Source organism: Hippopotamus amphibius, chromosome 6 (assembly GCF_030028045.1).
Source record: "Hippopotamus amphibius kiboko isolate mHipAmp2 chromosome 6, mHipAmp2.hap2, whole genome shotgun sequence".
Taxonomy (NCBI): Eukaryota; Metazoa; Chordata; class Mammalia; order Artiodactyla; family Hippopotamidae; genus Hippopotamus; species Hippopotamus amphibius.
In genome coordinates this window covers 133,820,879-133,834,004 of record NC_080191.1, presented here as the reverse complement: position 1 = coordinate 133,834,004, position 13,126 = coordinate 133,820,879, and the positions used below count along the sequence as shown (strand labels likewise).

The window sequence follows — 13,126 nt, the reverse complement described above, 5'->3', positions numbered from 1 at the left end:
TTGTAAGAAGATGATTCCCTGGATGAGTTGCATATCCCAGAAGGAGGGATCAAAAAGGACCTGAGGAAATGGGCTTAAGTAATGATCTGATCAAGGAGACCTGTAATTAGGGTCCTTTTGATCAAAAAGGGACACCTCCTCTTCCCCAGCCCCTGAGGCATATCTGCAAACCAGATGCCACACCATAGTTTGAAAATCACTGGCTAGAGTGACAGGCAAAGAAGCCAGGCTCCTCTCGTCAAAGACAGAGCAGCTTTCCTCTCTTCCCTGATGTCTTCCCCCTCAACTATTCATCCACAGATTCAGCAATATTTACTTGCTAATTACTAAGGGCCATAAACCAAGCTGGGTACCGGGAACAAAGCAAAGGATAAGTGAGACATGACACTGCTTCTGCTAAGCTTACAGTTTTCTAGGGAAAAAAAAAAAAAGACATTAAATAAAAAGAGTATACAGAAACCCGTATACTATGGGAACATATAGGTATCTTCATCTAGACAGAAGTTCCAGGAAAGGCCTTTATGAGTAAATAAAATTTAAACTTACATTTAGAAGGTGAAGAGAAAAAGAAAAGGGCTGAGTAGGTGGTGTGCACGTGGAATGTTCTTGGCAAAGGGAACAGCATACATAAAAGCATATAACTGAGAAAATCAATGAAAACCATTGTTATACTGATACAGTGATACTAAGATTTATTCCAGCTTTATAACTTTTCCACTAATGTTATTTTGTTATCCTATCCTTTTCACCATTTTTTTCATGAATGATAAAACCCTAAGAAAAAAATCCTTGAAGGGGTTGACTTCTTTCAGAGAGAGCAGGGTAGTGGAAAAACTAGAATTAACTTTTATTTGATAGCTGTCTGGGATGCAGAAGAAACGAAGTGAGGGATTACAGGTGGTAATGACTAGGAAAGAGTAGCAAATATCATGGGGGAAATAAATAGAAGATTGGATTTCTTTTCTGTGACTATACACTCTTCCCCCTTCCCCCCAACACCCCAAAAGAATGGATTCTAAGATGGGGAGGGTACAGAAATGTTCTAGTGATTATCCATTTTCAGGATGACAATTAGATTGTATCTCATATGCTGACTCCCTTCAACCAAAAGGAGGTTGCTTGGAGCTTGGAGCACTGGGTTAAGGTGTATTCTGAAGTCAGAGGTTAGCAGGAAAGGGTGCAAGGACCAAATTGCCATAGTTATGGGAGGGCGGCTAAGGCAGCAAGCACGCTGTGTGTTTGCTACTCTAATCCAGATCATTGAAGGGCACCTAACTTGAGCTGATAATAATTTCCTGGCTGAAAAGTGCCAGTGCTACTGGGTTTTCTAAGTCATTTGTTCATTTAAAGAACTCTACTAGTATGAACTACTACTCTTAGGAAGCTGGAATGATGTAATGGAAGGAGCATAAGACAGGGGATAAAAGTTATATCTCTGGTCCTACTACTGTTTGGCTGTGGGTTCTAGGACAAAACTTTGAGCCTCAGATTTCTCACCCATAAACTCTAATTATATTACTAACTCCAGATTTAATTACCACTCCATTGTTTGACTACAAATATACTATTTCCAAGACCAGTGGATGCAATCTGTGTACAGACTGCTAAATGGCTTTGGTATCTGAGCTCCTTTTCTTCTTTTCAATAATAGAACCTTGCTCCCATCAACCGAATTTTAATAAGGCACACACATGGCCGCCCAGCTTAATATTACATTTCTCAGCCTCCTTAATACTTAGTTGTGGCCACATAACGATGTTCTAACCAATGGAATGTATACAACTTCTGCATCACTTACATAAAAAGAAATTGTCTGTTTATCACTACCCTTCTTTTCTTTTTCCTGTGGCCCGAGATGTGAACAGGGTGAACCAACTTTGACCAAGTAGACTACAAATAAAACACTTGAGGAGGTTGATATTAGAGTAGCAGGTCAAAGAAAGCTGTGGTCCTGGCTATTCTCATGGAGAGAGCTTCCTACCTCTCCTGGACTATAACAGGAGATAGAAATGAACTTCTCTCGTGTTTGAACTACAGTACTTTATGGTGTTTGAACTACAGTACTTTATGGTCTCCCTTTTACTGAAATTTCTTAAGACCCAACTAATTTACAAACTCAAATGCCTACAGGGACCAGGAAGTCAATAAAAAAAAATCCATGAATTAGCTAGATGAGGATTGCCCAAACCTGGAGAAGAAAGGCCCTATCTGAAGGCACACCCACAACGCAGCTCTGTCCAACTGCCACATGGGAATGTAGGTCTAGGGTTTCCAATTCTACTAATTTATCAAGAGATTGAATTCTCAAGTAAAATCTTCCATTTTAAAAAAATCTTGGCAACTAATATAAATTCAAAAAAACCCCCACAAAACAGCTGCAGGTTAATAAACAAATGCCTCCATATGACTCAAGCCTACGACAGCTCTAGATTATAACCTTTTCTTGATCATGAGATAGTGTTGAATATAAAATGCACAAATACATCATCATCTTAACAACAGGATCCTTCCAAAAGAAAAAACACACAAAAGAAATTTTACCACATTAAATGTAAACACTGACTGCCAGGTATACTTTGATATCAGGAATGTTAAATACAAAAAAATATATCTTTTTAGGATTGGACAAATCTGGTATGTTTTTAGGACAAAATCCTAAATTTGAAAAAAATCTCAGTTGATGACAATGAAAATCTAAAATAATGAGCCAAAATTCTTCAATCACCCTCAATTCTGCAATAGGAAACAGCTGGACAGCTTGTAAAGTCAATAGCTGCAACCCACAAAATACCTGGATTGTAATACACTCAAATATCCCACACCCATTTGATTGTCTGTGCTATTAATTGTGGACTTTTACAGCATATCTTTTTCTTTTCAATATTATGTAGCCACACAAAAAGATAGTTTACAGTGAATTTATTCCATGTTATCTGAACTTAATGAGGCGAAATGCATGCTCAGTATAAACATATAAAGCTAATAATTGTAATTAAGAAGTAATTTCAGCCACACCACTATTGTGACCCATTAGAATCATCAAAGGTAAACAACTTACTTTTGAGCTACAAAATAATGAGGAGAACATTTATGGAACCAACACCCTCCCCAAATACCTAATAATATACTACACTGCTAAGGTTATCTTCTGTGGTTCCTTTATATCAAGAAGCAAGAGCACATGAATGCCAGCCTGAGGGAGGCAAAGCTGTGAGACAACGAGAAGCAGTTCTGTGGGGTATGATGAACGTTAGAATCAGGAGGTGACTGCAAAGGTTTGTCTGAACCCGACGCCCCTATCTGGGTAGTCCTCTGAAAGTCAAATCAGAAGGCTCTAGAAGGGTGCTGCAGTGTATGATGTGTCTGATACCGGACCATTCCCTGGTCTTCACCGGCAGTGACCTAGACCATGATTAATCCGTTCATTTTTTAAGCGACAGAATTTATAAAGAAAATAAAACCTTTAAAATTGAGTTTTCAAAATGGGTCACATGTTGAATGACTTAAATACGAAGAATCAAGACACAAACAAGGAATTTCAAGTGTCTTTGTTTCTTAAGAGACCTTCATTCCTTCTGTTGAATATTCATTCAGTCAAAGGAAGCTCACTATTATGTGTGATTTTCAGTATCTTACTGAGTGAAGAACATAAAGGGTTAAGTTTCAATTTTGTAGTTTTGTTTTACTTTGTTGGTTTTTTGTCTTTGTTTTTACCTCTTTATAGATTCCAGTGCATTCATAGTAGTCTCTGGAAGGCAGTCCAAGTCGAGGTTGGTCAACCTATAAAAAATATACAAAGAAGAAAATAAAGTATTCAGTACAGAACAGCTGGACAAAGTACAAGCACGCCTATCTGTGTACGAGCAAGACCCTAGCGTTCTTGCTCTTTATAAGAGTAACAAGCGGACGCTGAGTGAGAAAAACCAAAGAAATCTTGAACAACAACAAAAAAAACATACGGGGAAGGATTTTTAATGCATAACAAACAGGGAGGTCAACAAATACATGTTAGAATCTAGAACTGGGGAGCTTTAGACTTTTACAGGACATTTCAGCTTACTGAGCTTCTAATATGCTCCCCTGAGTGCCATTCTCCTCTACCCTGAACCGCCCCGCCCCCAACTTTGCATAATTGGAATTGGAAAAAAAAAAAAAAGGTGGGAAACGTCTATGGTGACTCAAGGAATTCTAAGCTAGCGGAAATCTTGATGGAGACTTTTTTTGAGATTCTCTACCCTAAGGGGATAGAGGAGACTCCTCCCCAGTTCTCTCCAAAGCTGTCCTGCTCAGGACGTCAACAGACCCAGCTGCCAGCTAAGTGTGGTAAGAAAGAGGTAACTCACCTCTGCTCTAACATGTCTGGTCTACCTTGGATACCCGGTGAAAGCTTCTAGACATACTTGCAGCTTTGTGAGATTCCCTCCTACATGGTGCGTGGTAAGATGGGTAAGGTCAACTACAGTATTTATGGGTGAGAGCAAGAATCCTAGCAGCTGTAAAGAGCCAGGCCAATTCAAAAGAAACAGAACCCAGAGGACTGGTAAGGAAAGAGCCAGAAGGCAATCCCCCAGGAAGGGGCCTGCTTCTTCTCCAACCTCCTGACCCTCCTTAGAATCCCCTCATGGTGGTCATGCAGGATGCTGGTATCTGAGAGCCAAAGAAGAAAATGTAGGAAGAGAAAAAGCGGTCCACTGTAGACAAGAGTTGGGTTCAGTCTTTTTTACGACTTTAATAATAAACTGACCATAAAGATTTATGCAACAGTGACATAAACATGCTTCTGTGACCTGTAACTTTTGGTTAGTTTCTTTTACAGGAGACTAAACATAAGCTCTGTAAATTTTTTACTCCATTCCAAACATACTCATTAAGTACTAATCTCATCTTAGGTGATGCCTTAGATAAACCTAAAAGAATGGCTTACACTTTAAAAAAAGCAAATAAAGCCATTTAAAAAGAATGGTATTTTGTTTATCTTGAGAAAAAAGTACAGATGTTCTTTTAGCAAGAACTAAAATTGTGTTCAAAATCCCATTTCTATGATCTTTTTGGAATCAACTAGTAATTTCTGATTTCCAAACTATACTACTTATGTAAACCAGAACATGCTCCTTTCATGAACGTAGAGAAATCGGTGCTTAACAGGAGGGGCCTGACGTCTTTTATTTCTTATCATTTGTTCTTATAAAGGGAGAGGTATCTAAAACAAAGGTAGCAGAAAGGAGAGTTCACTGTCTAAAACACAGCATCAGGAAGACATTGGGAATCCAGGCAACTGTCCTTGAACTTATCACCACCTTGCTCATGCAATTCAAATGAGAATATGCATTATTTCTAAATATCAATAACAACAAGGTGTGTGGAAATTTTATTGCAATTTAAAGATAACTTTAGCTGTCGGCCACACAAACTTACATGAATTATATGGTTCATAGAGTTTTTATCATCAGTGCCAACAAAAAAATTAATAATGACTTTTTTCCCATATTTAGAATTCAGCTGTGCAATAGATTTCTCAGCTGTCCAAGAAGAACCTAAAGCAATGAAAGGTGAAGTATATCATTAGATGCTTTAGTGCATTAATATGATACTATAATAATAATAGATTTTATATGGAAATAAGTTTAAGAAGAAGGAAAATTGCCTTACCGTATGTTTGCTCCCAGTCTTTTGTCGCCACTGGCCAATCATATATACCTGGTAACAGCCTGAGTAGAGGTTCTCCGCCTCTGCTATCAATAGCAGCTTTTGAAAATAATGAATATAAATATATTATGAAGTCTATGCATATTTTGGCATACTCCTAATAAAATAAAGGGCACTTACATTCATTTATACAAGATCTATACAATGTTTTTGCTTTCTGCACTGCTACTATATCTTCAGTTTTGGGTTCCAGAAGGACATCTGAAATAGGGTATTGATAAAATACATCAGTATAATTGCTCACGTGCAGCTACAATTCACATTTTCAGTGCAGGTTTGTTAAAAAACTTTTGTACTATGTTCACACTTCTCCCATTCCAAAACCCTATAAGAAAAATCAACTCCCTTAGCAGATCATTATTCCTAGTGCAGAACTGGGAGTTAGTTTCATTAGCCAATTTAGATGAAAGTCTTTTTAACTAGATTAACTTTTGTGTGTGTATGTGAACAGTGATGTATACTGCTCTACCATAAGGAAGTTACCCTTTTTTGAAGTTGAGATTAAAAAGAAAACAAATACTACAGAGGAATTTAGAATTTAATATGATAGCCTTCTTGATGGTTGGAAAATAATTATCTTTGTGTGATCGTACTGTACTGTTCATGCTCCAAACGAATGAGCTGTTCTACTTGTTCGGATATTAGAAGATAGCAAATTTTTTTACAAAGTAACTTCTAAAAGAGGAGAAGAGAGAATGGAGGATAGCAAAGGACTAGACACTACTTTCTCAGCTTAACTGGGTTAGAGCAGATATACCTACTCTGGGAAGGCATATTTTAGTAACATTTTACAGTGACTTTAACACAGGGCCAGGTTAGAAAGAACATGCAGGTGGTGTTTAGTGCCAATCATTTAATTTCCTCTGTAAAATGGCATAAAGATGCCACCTCCAGGGATAATAGAGCTTTATTGTATGCACCTACAAATGAAAGTAGGAATGCTAAGAGATGCCAACATAATCTGTTTCAGTGTCTACCACCCTCAGAGCAACTCAGTGGTGGTCCACAAGACTTGGAGGGATTATCAACCTTAATCTTTTGTGACACTCCCTGTAGTGGCTAAGAGTGGTATCTTTAAAAATGGATATAGTAAGAGAGAAACCTTTGATGCATAGACACAAACTCCACTAACCTTTCAAAACAACTTCTAATTCATCTCTTAAAATGTCAAAGTTACTGTAACGGGAGCTGGTCTCAGGAATGACGTTGCGTCTCAACCAGCCTCCGCAGGCGTATTTGAAAAAGTCTGTACAAGGCTCAGTAGTGGCATCCATGTTCTGAATCAGTCGAGCGGCTGAAAGACCAGAGAAAGGATGAGGTAAAATGAAGGGTGTATTTCGTAAGTAGTTTGGAAGGGGAAAAAAAAGAGACACGTTGCTTCTTTATGATCAAGTTAAACGGACTGATGCTCCTCTTTTTACTTGTGTAACTGTGAATTCAGGTAGAATGACAAATATTATCTGTGTATAGTCCTCTTTCCTTTACTGTAGTTGGTGGACTTTATTCTTGAGAGGTCTGAGTCCTCCTATCCTACATATCACTCCCTCCTTTGAATGAGGTTCTCGCTAGTTTCTATCTCAGATGGAAACGCAGGCCTGCCTTAGGCATCCTGGGCCTGGAGTCACTCTTCACCCTACAACCTTGGCTGCTGACGCTGCTCTTCAAGGTGCTGTGACCTTTGACTGTTTCAGAGGCTCCAGGGCATGTGGGATTGTTAATGGATTTTATCATTTTAGTAAAGGTCTGAAGCTACAGTTATTATTTCTTGGGCTTTGCTTACAAAACTTCTGCAATTCAAATTTGATATCTGATTTGCATTTGTTTATGTAGAGTCTCTCATTATAAAACTGGCTGTAAGCGTGTTAGTTTTTCTTATGTCCACTATTTTATCTTTAAGAATTATGATGAAAATGAAAATCAAGCAACACTGAGTATTTACAATGTGTAAAACACCGTGCTAGGTGTTGCCATTGATAGAAAGATGTATAAAATATAAAGTATTACCATTGAAGAGAAGAATATTATATATAGGACCCCAATGCTCACAATTTCTACACCTGGAATAGTGAGAAAACCCTTCCACTGCCCTCCCCGTGTTCTTTCTCATACAAGTTGAACGGTTGTGCAAGGAAAACAAAAGAACAATTTAGAATTCATCTGCATCAAGAGTATTATTTCTCAAGTGAGCTTTTGAAAATACTTGGTAAATGTGTCTTCCAGTTGAGCCTCAAGCACCCACTTCTAACCACTTCTGCACACATTTGCCTGGCTGTCATCTCAGGCTCCATCTCTTTAAGACTAAACCCTCGGGGCTGCCTCCAAACCAGTCCTCTCTGGACGTTCATGCTTTGGTGTACAGCACGATTGTTATCACAGCCTCCCAGGTTTGAAATCTCGAGTAAAAGTCTGTATTTCTTGCTCTCCCCTGGGCTTATCAGTAACTCTTTTGCCTCTTTTCTATACTCTCTAGATGATCAGTGTCAACCTAGTCCACATTTTCATCCCTTTTGACTAGAAGTCACCCAGCTACTCCTCTTGCTAGTATCATCTTCCCAATTCTATACATATATCATGTATCTTTCACAGATTAAACTTCCCCAACTAACCTTTTGCTCTGGCTACTCCCTTGCTCAAAAATGTCAGTGGCTTGACATTGCCCAGGTTAAATTACAAACTCTTTAACTAGGCTAATCAAATGTCTCTATCTTCTCATTTTTTTCCTCTCTGGGTTTTCATACAAACTCTCTGCTCCAGTCAGCTGGGCTTGCTCCATGTGCCACAAACACGCCTGTGTTCCCTACCTCGTGCCTTTATTTCTCTCCCCCTCACCCAAGCCTTTTAACTCCTCCTCCCATTCTTTCCAAATTCTACCCACTATTCAAAGTTCAGCTTATGTCCCATCTCTTCCTAAAGCTCCCAAGACTCCAAACCTTAGGGAAAATTTCTTTCTCTGAACTCCTGAGAGCTCACTGCCTCACACAGTCTTAAATGCTTTAGATGAGGCTCCTTTGAATTTCTCATGTGAATACCTACTGTGTCTTCCTAACCATTCTGTTGATAAACTTAACCTCTTTGTATCCCCATCACCTGGCATTTCAGTAAAAGGCATGCAGTTAAGTTTACGTGTGACAACGTTACTGAACCATCAATGAGTTCTCTTACTCTCTCCTCCTACACGTGCCCCTCCCCAGCTCCTACAGGTCAGACCAGTCCTCATTTCACAGCCTCCAGAGTCCTTCCCATCCTTCCAGTTCCCACTGTTTCCATTCTTTCTTGGGTCCTCCTTCTCTCAGGCTCTATTTATGCCCTTTCACCCAAGCTACGGCTCCAGGCCCCTCCCCACGCCATCCATCCTGCGTGTCAGCCAGATTCACATTGTCCTAACATTTCAGCATGCCATTTTCCACTCCAAAGTTTTCAACAGAATCCTCTTGCATTCATAATAAAATCCAGATTCACAGCATATTCTAACTCTAACGTACCTAGTGAAGCTTCTCTCACTACTTTGTTATATGAGCCATCTGCCCCAATAAATGAGTGTATTAATTTTCTGCTATGAAACACCTTACATTCTCTGCTCCTATAACTTCGACCATGTTGCCTCAACCCCTATCAAAATATCCTTTTTTATGTTTTCATATTTAGAAATTTCAGGCATGTTCAAGGCCCAGTTCAAATCCTCCTTTTTCACGAAGGACTGTCCTTACAAAGCCCATATCAGCTGACACCATATTGATTTTTTTGTTGGAAAATCCATTGTCTCTCCACCTGGACTGTGGTTTCTGTAAAAGAGGAGATACATTTTCCAGTTTTCTCTCAGAGCCTAACGTTGTGCTCAATCAAGACTTGTCAGTAAAAACTCTAACTTGAAACCTCAGGTAAAAATTAAGAAATTGATCTTAAAAAGGTAGAGAGAAAATGCAAATCCCTTGAACTTTGAAGCAAACGAAGATATGATGACAGGGGAAGTAAAAATAAAGACTCTAAATAATAGAAGATTACCATGTAAAGTGAAAAACCAGAAAATTGGAGCCTGAAAGAGCTGCTACCCTAAAGACATTCTAAGCACACATTTTTAGCAATTTCATATAACTCTTATCTTTTAACATATACTTTAAAAAATGTAAGCTCAATGTTGTAAAGGCAATTGCCATTTTGGGAGCACTTCTAGTTTCTTCTCTTCTCTGAGGAAATGGGTGGTTTATGTCCTAACACCACCAAGAGCCATAAACTAGTTGGGAGAGCCGCAAACAGGTAACAAGCAAGTAGAATGAACGGGGAGAGTGATGAACAAGTCTCACTGCCTCTTTGGAAACACCACCTGCCTTGAATGAAAAGGACAAGCAGTGGCTGCAGTTCCATGCTCAGGAGTGCAAATCCACTGCCGCATTCATGCAGCCCTACTTCCCACATCTCACACAATGAAAAAAGATGATCTTTCCCCTCTTGGGTTGAATTCCTCACTTGATACCCAGTTAAACTACTTACATCTGGACAACAAACCAAAGAAGCAGCATTCAAGCAATTTGTGAGGGATGTGCGGACAAGAGAGGGAGAGGCAACTCTGCCAACCCCTTCTATGCACTTTTAAAATTTCCCTTTGACCAGAGAGCTCATCTGAGCGCAGGCGCTTTCAATCACTTCAAAGAGAACTCTGTTCTGATGAATATTTTGGGGCCATGGGCCAAGGCAAGTCATGGGCTAGCACTTTTATGCTGGGGCTTTGATCAACCTTCCTTTAATCTCTTATCATGGGTTTGATTCTCGTTTTGCACCTCATCCTCTGGACCTCCTCTGTGCTGACTTTTCTTTGAAGTCAGCAGTAGATTCGTGGATAGAAGGGCAGTAGGAAACAGACGCACCACTATCAAACTGGTTGTAATTGTTTTTATATTTTGCACTTTGTTTTGAATTACTCAACCTCTCCACATAGACACACCTGAGCTCTTCAGATGTTTCCTTATCTGTGGGTTTCTGACTTCTGAGTAAACAAATGTGGTTTAAAAACAAATAAAATTATTTCACCTTAATAGACATAAAAAATGATGTAGTAAAGACCAATGTATTGACATGGGATGCTGTTGGCCAGATGTTTATAAAGTGAAAGAAAGTGCATATTATGATTTTTGAAAGTCTGTATAAAAACAAAGTCTAAAAGGACTTTACAGCAATTATATCTGGGTAGAGGGATTATGAGTGTGTTTCATTTTCTGTGATTTGCTTATCTTTATTTTCCAATTTGTATTAGATAAACATACATTGCTTTTGCAATAAGAAAGAGTTTATTTTTAATTTAAGAAAATAGTCACATAAAGACAAGAAAAGTAATCTTCTATTAATAATAAGCTTATTTCTTATGAACGACAATTCTGAATGTTCTAGGCTGATAATAAATGGCACACCACTTTTTTCCTAATCTTCTTGTAACATTTTCCCAACTTATTTGACCATAGGAATTTAAAAACAAGCTCAACTACCATCTGGGACATGATTAATTACCGTATTCATTACCAGGGTCTATTGTGTGGGTATGGATTAGGAGATGCTGTATAAACTGAGGAAATGTTTGGAGTGCTTCAATCAGGCAGACCTGTTTTGAATCCGAGCTTCCCCACTTTTCTGTTGTACAAGAATAAGTATTTTCCCCAAGATCATGCGGCTAGTAAATGATGGAGACCCAGGACTTGCACTCAGGTGCGTGTGGCTCCAAGCTCACCCTCTCCCCTCCACACTTTGGCTACAGCAGGTAGGAGTGTGTGGGAAGCAGCGAGCGTGCTTCACCCCTTTCTCCTCCTCACTCCTGCCCAATTACCCTTTATTCTCCCCTCGCCCTGCCCTCTTCTTCACTTCCTCTGCTCCCTGCCAATCTGTTGCCACAGCCTCCCTCCTTCCCCAATGTCAACCTTATCCCAGCTACGAGCGCCGAGTGCCGAGTCCAAGGAAGGAGAAAAGCATCAGAATTTGGAGTCTGTAGTGGCCGGGAAGAAAAGGTAAAAAAACATGAATTCTTCACAGTGGGGCAAACAGGAGAATGGCACGGAGGCCTTTCGTACCCAAAGGCACACCCAGAAGTGCACCGTCTTGAGGTGGACACACCGCGGGCTTCTTGCCTCACTTTCCTCTGGGCAGAAGGGAGGTGAGGCAAGGTGGATGATGGAGACTGAAAATTCCCAGTGACAGGTTTTACAGTAGTACTTTTCAACCCTGGCTAACCATGTGAATCACCTTACAACCACATACAGATGCCAAGGCTAGATCCCTGGTCAATTAAATCAGAATCTTTGAGGTGGTCCAGGCATTTTTTAAGGCTTCCTGAGTGATTCTAATGTCCATCCAGGGGAGAACAATCAGATTAGGCAACAGAGAAACATGGAAAATGAAAACAAGAGAATCCAATATCAGAAAGCAACGATGGTCCCATACTCTGACGAATCAGGCCCATTTCTTCTCGGCTTTCCAGCCTGTGAGCGCAAACGGGCTCGTGTCATGACAACCCATGTTTCTAAATACAGTTGTCCCTTCTGAGTGTCTGGAACAGTATGGCAGGGAGACACACATGTATCTCCTGTACAAGCCCACGCTCCTCCAGCCTCCGCTCTCTTTATTGGCTTTGCCTCCACAACCTCCTACCCCAGACCCCATCCATAACCTCTGGGGCTGGAGCCGTGTGATGCAGGGAAAATGCCCCTCTTCCATCTGTCGTTGTATTAAGGGTGTCCCGAGGAGGGCTCATGGTGTCTCCAGGTGAAGAGCTCTCTTAGATTTTATCTCCAGGCCTCTCTCTCCTAAGAACCCCAAGGACCAGTGAGCCAGTTTTGGGAGGAGACTACAATAGCAAAAACTGAACTATATTCACAATCACTTCCCTGATGGGAAAGGCTTCATTCAAGGGACCATTTTTGTTGAGCTTGACTTTTTATTGCTCTGAAATGAGCTCTCTCTAATTTAGGAGGCTCCTGGCCTTCTCAGGCAACAGACCAGAAACACAATTACTCTGCTAGTTGGCCGACATGATTAGACATGGTAGAATTCCAGCTACACTGGAAACCTGCTACATATCTACCTCAAGAAGGGCAATCCTTGGTCTGCCTTTGAATGCCAAAGGCTTCCAATATCACATGATCCCCCTTTCTTATTTATATGCCATGCTTTCCAACAACGTCAATAGTTTGCTAACTGAAAATAGAATTTTGGGCACTATACACAAGCAATATTTCTATGTTTATACATGTACCTTCCATATAGGCTAGTTTTCCGGTCCTGTGTGTGTGAATGTGTATGTGTGTTTTAAAGAGATTTCTGCATGTGTCAAGTAGTCCTGAGGAGACGCTCAGTAAAATAATGGAACTCTCAAATAAAAATGATTGCCACAAGCAGCAAATGAATAAACTGGATAGCATGAAGCTCTGAGCTATGGCAC

At 39.9% G+C, this 13,126-nt stretch overlaps 1 protein-coding gene across 1 annotated transcript in view; it reads right to left on the bottom strand.

Moving 5' to 3' along the window:
- MME (membrane metalloendopeptidase) overlaps window positions 1–13,126 on the bottom strand; it is an 88,910-nt gene that overhangs the window by 50,080 nt on the left and 25,704 nt on the right. Inside the window, exons 4-8 of the mRNA XM_057740129.1 lie at window positions 6,839–7,000; window positions 5,827–5,907; window positions 5,650–5,745; window positions 5,416–5,534; window positions 3,715–3,780 (exon numbers count right to left, since the gene is read on the bottom strand). Of these exons, the coding sequence (XP_057596112.1) occupies window positions 3,715–3,780; window positions 5,416–5,534; window positions 5,650–5,745; window positions 5,827–5,907; window positions 6,839–7,000 (524 nt within the window). The remainder of the gene's footprint in view (window positions 1–3,714; window positions 3,781–5,415; window positions 5,535–5,649; window positions 5,746–5,826; window positions 5,908–6,838; window positions 7,001–13,126) is intronic.